Source organism: Anopheles bellator, chromosome 1 (genome assembly GCF_943735745.2).
Source record: "Anopheles bellator chromosome 1, idAnoBellAS_SP24_06.2, whole genome shotgun sequence".
NCBI classification, from domain to species: Eukaryota; Metazoa; Arthropoda; class Insecta; order Diptera; family Culicidae; genus Anopheles; species Anopheles bellator.
Window position 1 is genome coordinate 17,744,765 of NC_071285.1, and position 11,684 is coordinate 17,756,448.

At 53.3% G+C, this 11,684-nt stretch overlaps 2 protein-coding genes across 2 annotated transcripts; both read left to right on the top strand.

The window, feature by feature from the left end:
* Nucleotides 1-618: 618 nt before the first annotated feature.
* On the top strand, nt 619-5,123 carry LOC131216564 (uncharacterized). Its single transcript, XM_058211092.1, has 5 exons — nt 619-1,167; nt 3,458-3,690; nt 3,756-4,102; nt 4,173-4,533; nt 4,612-5,123. The coding sequence occupies exons 1-5, from the start codon at nt 841-843 to the stop codon at nt 4,931-4,933; spliced, it is 1,590 nt and encodes a 529-aa protein (XP_058067075.1). The 5' UTR covers nt 619-840; the 3' UTR covers nt 4,934-5,123.
* Nucleotides 5,124-7,756: 2,633 nt separating this feature from the next.
* On the top strand, nt 7,757-10,769 carry LOC131215141 (uncharacterized). The gene is made up of 5 exons (XM_058209526.1): nt 7,757-8,221; nt 8,862-9,483; nt 9,575-9,775; nt 9,848-10,019; nt 10,101-10,769. The coding sequence occupies exons 1-5, from the start codon at nt 7,757-7,759 to the stop codon at nt 10,396-10,398; spliced, it is 1,758 nt and encodes a 585-aa protein (XP_058065509.1). The 3' UTR covers nt 10,399-10,769.
* Nucleotides 10,770-11,684: the final 915 nt, after the last annotated feature.

Genomic DNA, 11,684 nt, shown 5'->3' on the forward strand with positions numbered 1-11,684 from the left:
AGTACTCCAGTTGCTCACCTCATTTCAAAAACCGAGACGATCGAGAATCAGGTTTAAACCAAAACCGGGGAATCGGGGATTTCCGAGCCGCGATCATTAAGGGGGGCCCGTGTGTTTCTCCAAGTCATTGTCACCTGGAACGATTCCCATTATGGGCCTCTCAAGTTTTCTGCCTTTTTTTTCCACCAAATGAAGTGAACTAAATAATTTCCACGTGTCGATGGGCAGTTTGCAAGCCCGCTGCAACGTGCACCACCAGCTCTAGCGGTCGCGCGCCGTGCTGGCCTTCGGCCGATCGTTAGAACTTGTTTTTCCGATCGCACCCGACTTCCGCAAGGGTGGATGGGTTTTTCGGTGTTACGTCAGTCGCAGCCACTCATCCGAAAACCGAAAACCTGATTTCACCTGACGGCCGGTGGCGGTGGTGGTGGCGGCAATCCACGCACACCGCCACGGAGAACTGTGGGCAAATGGCAACGCCAGTGTGATCTGCATTTAGCACCGCGATCGCGAGACGTTCGGACCTCGAGACGGTTCAGACGCTTCGCAGCCACGGCACAGGGCGCACTAGCAAACCGGACAGTGTCCGTTCATAGACAGCTGTTAGCCACGGAAACCGCAGACCGTGAGATCGCGTGTGCGTGGAGCGAGAGAAAGTGGAAAAGGATTCACCGATTCTTCCAACGTTCGCTTCAGTTCGATCGCTGACGTGGAGTGATTGTGGTTATCCTATTAGATCGTAACGAAGAATGATCGTCGTCGGCCTGTGATAGTTCTCACGTGAAGTGAAGTGACACTGTTGTATAGGGAAATTAGCAACACCACCCCGGGGCCAACAGTATGAGTTCACAAAGGACACTCTGGCTGGTGGCCGTCTGGTGCGCTCTGTTATTCGCCGGGATCGATCGCGCACGCGGTAACTTCATTACGTACGTCGACGATTCCGGGGAGAATCTGCCCGACGACTACGTGATCGATGAGCAGCACCGGCCGAAGAAGGAAAGGCTGGAGGACTACAACGAAGCCCTCGATCGGTTGATCTCGAAGGCGTTAAATCAAACGGAACCAACGCAGCCCAGCGGTGCGTCGGGCCGGTCCTTGGGACCCGCGGCGCCGATTGTGGCGAGTTCGGCCGAACAGAGCATAGCTTGCATAGGCAGCCGCAAGGTAAGAAAGCCCCCGGAGCAGATGGCTCCCAAAAGGTGGCCAAACCGGGGGCCTCAACTGTGCCCTGCTCTGGGGAGGCAAGATCTTAATCGACGAACTGGACAAATTGGAGGCCGGTCCAAAATACGAGCGCGCGCGCGCTTTGTGAAGAGAAGGAGCATCAAGGTTGACCTTGAACCGCACGCAGTCTAGCCGCGGCTCGCGTTAATGACGTGCCGGTGTTGTGTGAGGATTTGTTGGCAATGGCACCACCAGACACAAAAAACCAGCTCCGTTACCAGCCTTGCGAAGTGAGGCTCGCATCTGGCTGCACATTGGCAATCGGAGTCGGGCCTCTGTTGTTGTTGTTGTTTTTGTTTACCACACGCATCAACATCCACCAGGTCCGCGGCAAGCGATAGCAAATTGAGAGCAAATTCTTCGAGGGAGGGTGAATTGAGTCACTGTTGCGGCCCATAAAGTGGTTCACCTTTGCGGGTGCTTTGCGGTATGGCATCACGCTCCTTGCACACCTTGATTCGGGCGCATCAAATCACATCGCCAAACGCTTCATTGCACTGTCCCCGCAGGTGTGATTCATTTAGCATACATCAAGCCAACCCAGCTAATTGCCTTGACCGGTTTGCTGTCCTGCCTGGCCGGCGGACGACTTTTCTTCGCCTAGCTTGACAGTGAAATTATTGTTGCCACTCCGCCATGGCACCGTAGGCGATCGAGGCTGCTGGAGTTGTTTTAATAACGTGCTCCTAACGTGTCGCTAGAACAGATCGGTCCAATTCACTCGGCCGGAAATGGAAACAAATGTGAAGTTGCTGTTTACGATGGAAACCGGTGCTAGCGACGCACTTATGGCTATACTTCCTTTGTGCTGTGCTATCGCGAGCCATAAACATTCTCCATTTTGCAATCACTTTTGCATGCAGAAATGCAGCAAACGGGGCGGTTCAAGGATGTACGGAGCGGAGGTTCTGTTCTGATGCGCCATAAAACTTTCTGGATTGCTGCAAAAAAAGGTTTAACAGCCGGCGGCAACTGCCTCCCGATTGCATCTGTGATAGGGCCGCGGTGACTTCGCGGCGTATCAACTGCCATGAATTATTCATATCGATTCGAAACGCCTGCCGAAACTGTTTTTCTTAATTCCGGGACATTCTAATGGTTGCCCGGTTTTTTTGGATCAATTTTTGGCCATTCGGAGAGCTATAGACTAATTGAATAGACACAGCCGGTGGGTTTATGGCAAGTTGGCAGGTGATTGACGAATTTAGCGCCATGGAATGAAACGCACCAACCGGCAGTTGGCCCGCCACACAGAGGCACGGACACTGAAACTGACGTGGCAGGTGCAGGTTGCAAAGCCGGTCGAAGTCGAATTTCTCAACCCTCCACTTCCGAAGGTCCTTGCTTTCCAGCCCAATCGGGTTGGCCTTCGGTGGTCATCGTACACGAAATCACGTAAACTATTTCGCCCGGTTCGGCTTGTTAATTTTGATGTTTGTTCTTGGGCGCGCCGGGCCGCAGTCGATGTTTATGTCCGTTGCATTTGCAACGGTTGCAACGGTTGCAACGGCCCCGCTCGTCGGCACGGTCGGATGTAGTTTATCGTGTCGGTAATATATAACACGAAATCATGGCGGTGGCGGAGGCAGCTGGCCAGGATGGTTGGGCGCATCTGCGTCGTCTTTTCGGAAGAATGCTCCTCTCGCTGGGTACCGGTTTTCGGGATTAGGTTACAAATTCAAACACCCGAATGAAAGGGTAAAAGAGCATGCGAAACAGCTCCCGAGGAACCGGATATCGCGTTGCGATTGATACACTATTCTATAAAAGCGCGCAACACGCAACACGATATCAAACGATTGATTCTGAGGACTTCGGGATAGAACTAATTTTTTATAGTGCACGGAAAGGCGGGCCACATATTCGAGACTCTGAAATGGGACACAGTACAGTTATGCCATGTGACTAGAATTTGCATAATTTATGCTGATCCTCGCGATAGTGTGACGGTTCTTCGGGAGCGGTGAATCATAATTTACAATCGTAACATTTTGCAGAAAATCATGATTCTTTTCGCAGAGTTACAGTTTGAAGATGATGATCATTTTATACAAAAAAAAAACTTATTAAGAGCCACTAAGAATTGCGATGACGCAAAGCCCCACGTTTGAAGACAATATTACAATACTTTCAATCCCGAAAACAAGGCCAGATACAGGTTGACAAAAAAAAAAACCCCAAATCCCTAGATTAATGATTCGATCCCCGTTTTGATCTTTCCGTTCGCCAGCCGCTGGACGTCAAGCGCACGAGCAAGCTGACGGTGCGCAAGTGTTGCCCGAAGGGCCAATCGTTTCACCGCCTGAGCATCACCACCTGCCATCCGATGGATCCTTTCGGTACGCAGGGGACTCACTTTTCGTTGCTGGCCCGCCAGCTGGACTACTACGGCCCGGGTTGCCACGAGTACGGCAAGTACCTGAGGTACAACATCACGATCGACAAGAAATGCGTCGGTCAGCGGTAAGGTTGCAGCCCGTTCTTTCGCTTTTGGAAGAAGTTGTTGAACTAATACTGTGACATTGCAGGTTGATCTTCAACGATCGGGGCACGCAGATGTTGCTGATCCAGAACGGTTCGCTGGTCGTCACGCGCGGTGACCGTATCGAGTTCTACGACGATTTCTGCGTGGAAGAGTCGGGCAATATGGTGCTGGCGGCACACATCTGCGAGCCGGAATCCGAACCCGATCTCTTCTCCGGCTGGCTGGGCACGGCGATGATCGCGCTGGCGTTGATCGCTTCGGCCGTCACCGTGCTGGCGTACCTGTTCGACCGTACGCTTCCCCATCGGTACGGACCGCTGATCGGGAGTCACGCAGGACTGCTGGCCGCCGCTATCCTGCTGGAACTCTTTCTAGTCGCACTTGAGCAAGGTAGGATTAACAGGGTCACCAGGACCTAGAGTGAATGTAATGATTGATCCTCGCTTGATCCGTTCTGCAGGTGAATATCGGCCAATCGTGGAGGTGTTGATCGAAATGTCGTACGCCATCTTCGTGCTGTTTTGCTCGATATTGTTCTTCTCGTCGGCCACCGGGACCACCAGCATCAACTATCGGCTCCTGCTGGTGGCGGTGTTTTTAATCTCCTCCTGCTCGCTCGTTGCCATGGCCTTGACGTTCTATTTCGAAAGTGTCCTGTTTTTGGCCGTGCTCACCAGCCTGTCGGTGGCCTTGATCGTCAGCGGGGCGAACGTTTACTCGTCCTTCGGCCGTAACCATCTCGGGTTCAACAGCAACGAAAATCCGTTCGAAATGATCAACGAAGGGAGTACCGCCAAGAGAATCGGTCAGCGAAGGGAGCTGTAAGTGGCCCGAGTAGAGTGCCAAGCCTCTAGAGGGAGCTGTACTAAGGTTTCTGTTCCGTTTTGCCCTGCTTTCAGAACGATCGTGTCAACGTTCGCCTGTGCCACCCAGATCATCGTCTGGATACCGTACTCGATGGACAAGTACTCGCTGCTTTCGGTGCTCGCCTGGAACGCGATCATCGTGTGCGTCGTGTTCGTGGGATTGAGGCGCCGTTCGATCGGACTCTGCAACGTGGGCAAGCGGCTGAAGCACCAGCGATCCGGTCCCGCCAACGGAAATCCCTACGCGGAGCAGGTCGTTCCGCGCGATACTCAGACGGTGATCTCCCAGTTCCCGGACGAAGACGGGACGCCACCAGCGTACGGTGATGGCGAGAACGAACTGCGTGTGGTGTAAAGTCTCGGACACTTCCAGCTGCCGAACCGCACTATACTCCTCCTAGCTTCTTCACTTGTGGTCTGTTACCTCTTACGTACACCCTATCGCCGCCAGCCAGGTTCGGATAGAGGCAACGATTCCGCTTTCGGTAGCGCAATTCCTAGTGTATTTTATAACGTAAAACTCAAACACGAACCTTAGTTGTTAAAGCGCCTCCTATAAGCGCGGCGGCCACGGAGAACGATAAATAAAACTCAAAAATCAACAAAAACTTACAATTGATCAGCCGTAGACATCTTTCATCTTGCTACATTGGGTGGCCGCTGTCTCCGAAACCGGGCCGCTCAGAACCGGTTTTGGCGAATGTCGTAGGGGAAACCGACTTTTTGGTCCCGGCGGCAGTCCCGAACCAAGACCCGACAGCTTCGTGACCTTGAAGACGTTTCGAGGTTACGCAGGCCGGCTGGGTGCACAGGGGAAAGTTTTTTTTTCTTTGGAAAACCCCAAAAATGAGAGGGAAAAAGGAAACTTCTTTCGTAAGCTTTGACCGCCGGTCCGGTTTTAATCTGTACCGGTTCAGCGGTTTGTGGAACCGTTTTAACTGGAATTTCCCTAACGTTAGTCGAGGATTGCTGTGATTAGCAACTCTGCGCTCGCTCGCTCTCTCTCGGTTGGAGTTGCTATGATCTAGATGATTTTTAGTTTGTTTTTGAGATCGAAGAGGTTGCCTTCTGCACAATCAATGCAAGCAGTAAAAGGATAAACATCGAACTCGTACTCTGTTGTTGTGCCGTGAGAGAGTGAGCGAATAGTTTTTCCTTTTTTTATGGACGTTGAGGCCATACTCATTTCGATTATAAATGCCATCAGGTTGCAGCTAAAGAGCCCAGCCTTTGTGGCAGAAAAAATCACCTGAACCACGGAAAACCCCATCGTCGTCGATTGCAGTGTTGCAGCTTGTAGATGGCTTTCCCATGGAATGAAGACAATTAACGTCCAGCCGCTAGTTGCTGTCCTGTCCAAAGAGCGTTCAACCGGGAACTCACCGGCGGATGAATCATCGGACGGTAACTTACAAACTGCATACGACTTGTCATTTATGGGAAAACTCGCCGATTTATGCCATAAATATGATGATTTTTAGTATTATTTCAAGGTTGGAACGAGCAGCTCGCCATAAGTACCAAATTAAAGTTTTATATTCCACTCACTGTCAGCGTGGACGGATAATCTACGGACGAGCCGCATACCGAATGTGATTCTGAGAATAAAAAGACGAAACAATCGAAACTAAATAACCGATCTGGTGAGTTTGAACCCTGCTCGGTTATGCGTGACGCTTCCAAGTGCCGTGCCGATGCGCATACACCACCCAGCTCATAAGAAGGCCGTAATCCCGGACAATAAAACACCGGAAGCATGCGTTGACGACTAGCCGGCGGCGGATCGGATATTACGTTCCGCGCTCTTTCCGGTTCCCCGACCGAGTCCGAACGCGAGCGTAATGACAAATGGAAAAATAGCAGCAACCGCGGCTACAAATATGGGCGTGCTGGGCAAATTGAAGCACTAAGTAGTGGTGAGCTAGTAGGGTTCGGGAGGCCCCCCAAACACAACCTGTTACGCAGTAGATCCGCCGAGTAGCGGGCGCGTTCGGTTCGAGATATGATAAACCTTATCAATCCTGATTCCAGCGCCAGCCCGTAGTGTTTGCTCAGCAGTGCCGCGGTTCAGGTGCTGGTAGTCGTGTCACTAGCCGCGTGAGACCAACCGCTACGCAAGCGACAGTGGCACAGTGGTGCGCCGGAGGAGACCGGTTCGGAATGTAATACACCCTGCTCATTCCCCGGTGACGATCCGGCATCCAACCGTGAATTAATTCCGAAGACTATCGAATTCCGCCCTCTTCCGACGGCATGGGCAGCATCGGCACGCACACAAACACAGACAGACTACAAAGAAACACAAGAGAGGCGAGAGCGAGGCGCGCTTTTAGGGAGTAAAGCTTCCACGCAACGCGAGAATCCGCGAGCGAACTCGCGCGCGGCCAGAGATTCGGACGACATACCTGACGCTTCAACCCCTTGACTTGCCCCGGGGGGGGGGCTTAGTAGTTAAGTGATCGGCGCAAAGTTCGTGTCGTTCTGGGTTCTAGTAGTGGTGCCGGCGCGGGAAAAGGTTCACCGGCGTACGCAGTGCTGAACGAATCCTGGAACCGGTGGGTCGGAGTTCGAGATGTGTCCCGATGGTAACCGGACGAAATTTTAAGCCGGTCCCGCGGTCTAGGATCTGAAACACCCCAGGGTGGTGTGCGTGCGTGCGTGTTACGTAAATGGTGCTCCGGTTGCTGCGGGGAAAAAGAAAACAAACAAACCCCCGAATACGTCGTCGGCCCCCGGCACGAAAGCCTTGGAGGCCGTATGGCCTTCGGGAGGCGTCACATGTGTCGCCTGTGACGGTGGATTGCGTATCAGACCCCGTAATTAGGTGGGTCACGATTTCGGTGAGCCGTGCTGACTACCTGTTAACGCGCCGGGCGGCCGGCCGGTTCCCGCGTAGACCGCGAAGACGTGAAGTTCTGTGAGGTAGCAAGCACACCGTGCCGTGCCGTGGTCGCTACCGGATTTGCTGCAACAACGGAAACCGCTGACGGTGGCCGATGTGGACGTGACATGACTCAACGACGTTCTCGCTCGCTCTCTCTCTCTCTCGTAACCCTCCCGAAGTTGTTGCGTGCCGTGAAGAGGTACAGAACCCGTGAACCATCGTCAGTACTGCTTGTGGTGGTGATTTAATAACACGCTCCGCTGACCGCACCCCGCCCCGACCGATCGCGAGGCCATGCCCGCCCGGGGATCCGAGTTCTGCAGTTCAAACAGTGCCATGCATTGCGCCACGCCACCCGCGGGCCCATCCCGTTCGCTGTCACTGGTTTTACTGTCGCTGTCGCTCCTGGTGCCAATATTTGACGGTAGCCGCGCTACGATCGCCAGCGCCAGCACCGGGGTCGTGCGAGAGAACTCCGTGGCACCGAAAGACTCCAGCGTCCCGCCGCCATCACCGACACCGGCTTCAATCGCGAACGAAATTGATCAATCAAGCGGCTGGCCAACGGTGAGTGGCGAAGGTAGTGCAACGACAACGATTACCAGTACGACAACGACGATAGCTTCGTCATCGATTGCAACATCGATTGCGGCAACCAGCTTGCGTCCTGCGACAGAACACCCGGTACCCGAACGGACCCGTGACCAGGAAACTCATCCGGAGGTGCCAGATTTTCCCTCCAACTGCTCGGAATTCAGCGTAGGTATCGGGAACCCCCGGGTGAGGGACTAAATTATGCTCGCGCATTCCTACGCGATGAGCGACGAATGGGCGACGTCATCGCGGCCACGCGGGGAGTGATAAGAAAGATGATAAAGATTTGAGTCCAGACATTCTCAGAAGCGAAACGCGACTCCCGGTGTCCAATCACGGTCACGGAGCAATGTTTTGCGATCCGTCCCTAATTGCTGTTTAACGATGTGTCGTGGCACGTGGGGACCGTTGGACTCGACGATGGTCGACCTATCGGCATTGTGCTCGCCGCCAGTCTGGCGTCATCGTTGACATTAGGATTAGAAATGGAGCAGAGCCAATGCAGAGTGATTCGATATTTGCATACTGTGGTTAGCTCCGGCCAGTCACACATTGAAACCGGCTCTAGACTACGTTTGCGTGCGGCACAAAACATAAAATTAGGCTCCGTTACGTTGGAATGCTACAACTAATTAGGTCAGCTATATAAGTTATTTGCTTCGGTTTGTTGCCTTTGCTAATAGTATTCAACTATGAATATGTATAAACCCCCGCTTATTAGTAGAAACTGCCGCGTGGGGTAATCTGGGAGTCAATCGCTCTACTGATGAATGGTGTTCTGTCCTCCCGCCTTTTTTTTCTGCAGGCATCTCCGATCCAACTCGTCTACCACGAGAGGGCCCGCATCCAGAAGTGTTGCCCACCGGGCCAGATGATACAGCCGCTCAGCAACTTTCGGTACGAGTGCGTTCCGGGGAACCGCGAGCTGAGGATCGAAACGATCGAAGCGCACTTCTACGGCAACAACGAGTGCATCGAGGTGGGCGACGAGCCGGTGTCGCTGCCCGTGGTGTCACAGGACCTGTGCCACGATGCACCGCAAGCGCTCATGTACAGCGCGGACCAGGGCGACGAGCTGTTTGTGATGCAGAACGGGTCCCTGCTGGTGCTGGAGTACGGTTCGCTGGTGTCCGTCTTCGACAGCTACTGCGTGGAGATGACCAGCGATGCCCGGCTGCTGGCGAAGGTGTGCGAGGAGGTGCACGAGCCCCAGATTGCGTTCCTGCGGGTGTTCATCGCGGTTGGCGTCACGCTAGCGACCCTGGCACTGACCATTACCGCGCTCAGCTACACGTTCGTGCCGAAGCTGAATGACACGTTCGGGTACCTTATAGCGGCCCACGCCAGCGCCTTCGCCGTCGGAACGATATTTGTCGGGCTGGCCCGGTGCGGGGACCAGTGTGTCGGTGGTGACGGCGGAACCCATGGTAAGAGAGCGATACCGGGGCGTTTTGATTGCAGATATCATCACGCTCCTCGAGGTGCTAATTGAAACATGCGGTCTGCCGGTTCTTCTAGCCGTCCTCGAACTGTTTGCCAATGCGTTCCTCGGTACGTCGGTGTTTGTGTTCTTCCTGATGAACGTCCTCAACACGGTCTACGTTGCATATTACATCCCGAATGGGCTCGAGTACGATGGCCACAACAAGCGAGACGTCTACGTATTGATCGGAGTGCTCTATACGATCAGTCTGATACCGTTGTTACTGCTGCCAAAGGGTGAGATGAGATGATTGGTTATCGAACATGCGGTCATAAAGTTATTTTCCTCATTCTCCCACACGCGACCAGGTGGACTCATATCGATCGTGTTCATCTACTACGCGGGGATCGCCCTAACGCACGCCCTTTCGACGTACTACACGAGACGGCTGACCTCGGGGATCTATCTGCATATCAACGACACCGCGGTCAGCGGTCAAACGAAAATTAATCACGCGCGATTGAATGACATAAGCAAACAGTAAGTTGACACCTAGCGACTACAAGGCCACCGAGAGTGGGAGCGTCAAATCATTACTCATACACCCTTTCCGCGGTACAGGACCCGGCTGTGTCGCATGGAAGCCGGCTTCTCGATCGTGTGCTGGATCGCGTTCGCGGTGCTGATGCTGGCCACCAACATGAGCGACTTCCCGCGGATCGCCGCCGTCTACATCATCGTGGTGCAGGGTCTGTTCGTTGGCGTAGTGTTTGTGGCCGGCAGCCAGAAGTGGATCATCATCCGCGAGTGCTGGAGCAACTCGGGCTCGGTCGATCTGCGGGTGCTGGAGAACGGTATCGAGATGAAACGGTTGCGGCACAACGACGACACTGACGATCGAGTGGTTAGGATCTCGTAGCTGCCCGAAGCCTTTTCGCCATTTGCTACAATCTGTGATGTTTGCGAGGATGATATTTTCGGCGCGGCGAGTTCGTCGCTAGGTGCCACGCCGTGAAAACTTAAACCGCGCCACCCGAATACGTATGTCGATTTAGGGTATAGAGAGAGAGAGAGAGAGTAGAAAGAAGTTACCAAATGCCCAACGGCGGGTTGCGAACGAGGTGCGAGCAACACCACCCCCAACCGAGAGATCCTCTATCGTGTGCCAAAAAAGACAAGGACGAGACAGATGCCAGTGCGCAGCGACACATCATCACGGGGCAAACCCCTAGCACGTCTTGTATATTTATAAATCAGTCGAAATGTAGTCAACGAACCCTTTTTTATACACCTAAGGAACGAAGAGAATGTGAAAATTTGTTGTAATAAACCGCCAAACAAAAAGTGCCCAAAACATGCTTTTTGCTTTTTATGTTTATCATCATCACACCCAAGAAAGCATGCCGATTACTGATAACGGAACCGAATGCATTGGCGTGATAAACACCGTAGTGAAAAATGTGCACACTGGTGTCTCTCCGCGACGTAATGAAAGGTTCGCAGCTATCTTCGATCAACGAGCACCCGGTTCTTAAGTATCTATCGCTGAAACACACTATGACAGCGTCCACCGAGCAGTGGGCTAAGTTGCTGGGGCAAATGGCAATCTAGCAACCCTATAGCACCGGTCATGCATCATCTATTTTTTAGTGTAGTGTCCGAACGTACAGAACGAGCATCGTCGCCCGGCTCGGCCACGTTGATTAGCTCATGAGCTACGCAAATATCGCGGCCACACGGCACGATTCACACCGTACCCTTGGGTAAGTGCCATGTGGGGAGGCTTTTCCACTTGTCCAAACATTCACTTCCGCATCGAAATCGGTTACGTAAACCCCTCAGGCAACTCCGGAAAGCCGAAGAGACACCCCAAAAAAATTTGGAGAGGTTTGGCGATTTTTACGACCCATTCTCGATGTCGTCGTTGTCGGCGGTCGGATACTTCGGGGTCTCCACCGGGCAGATACCTGGTGTGTTATCGGAGCGCTGATAACATAGGACGAACCGGTCGTCGGCGCTGGTGTGCGTCAGCCGGACCAACCGACCGGCGCGCGAGGGAGAACTGACGCCTGCGGCTCACCTACTGCTGCAGTCTATTGATATGCAGCTCACAGGAATGTCCACGCCGTTTGTGCCGCCGCCGAACTGAACCGCGGGGATCAGTTTTGGATGTGTCGTCGCGTGATTTGGTCATCGCCAACACCA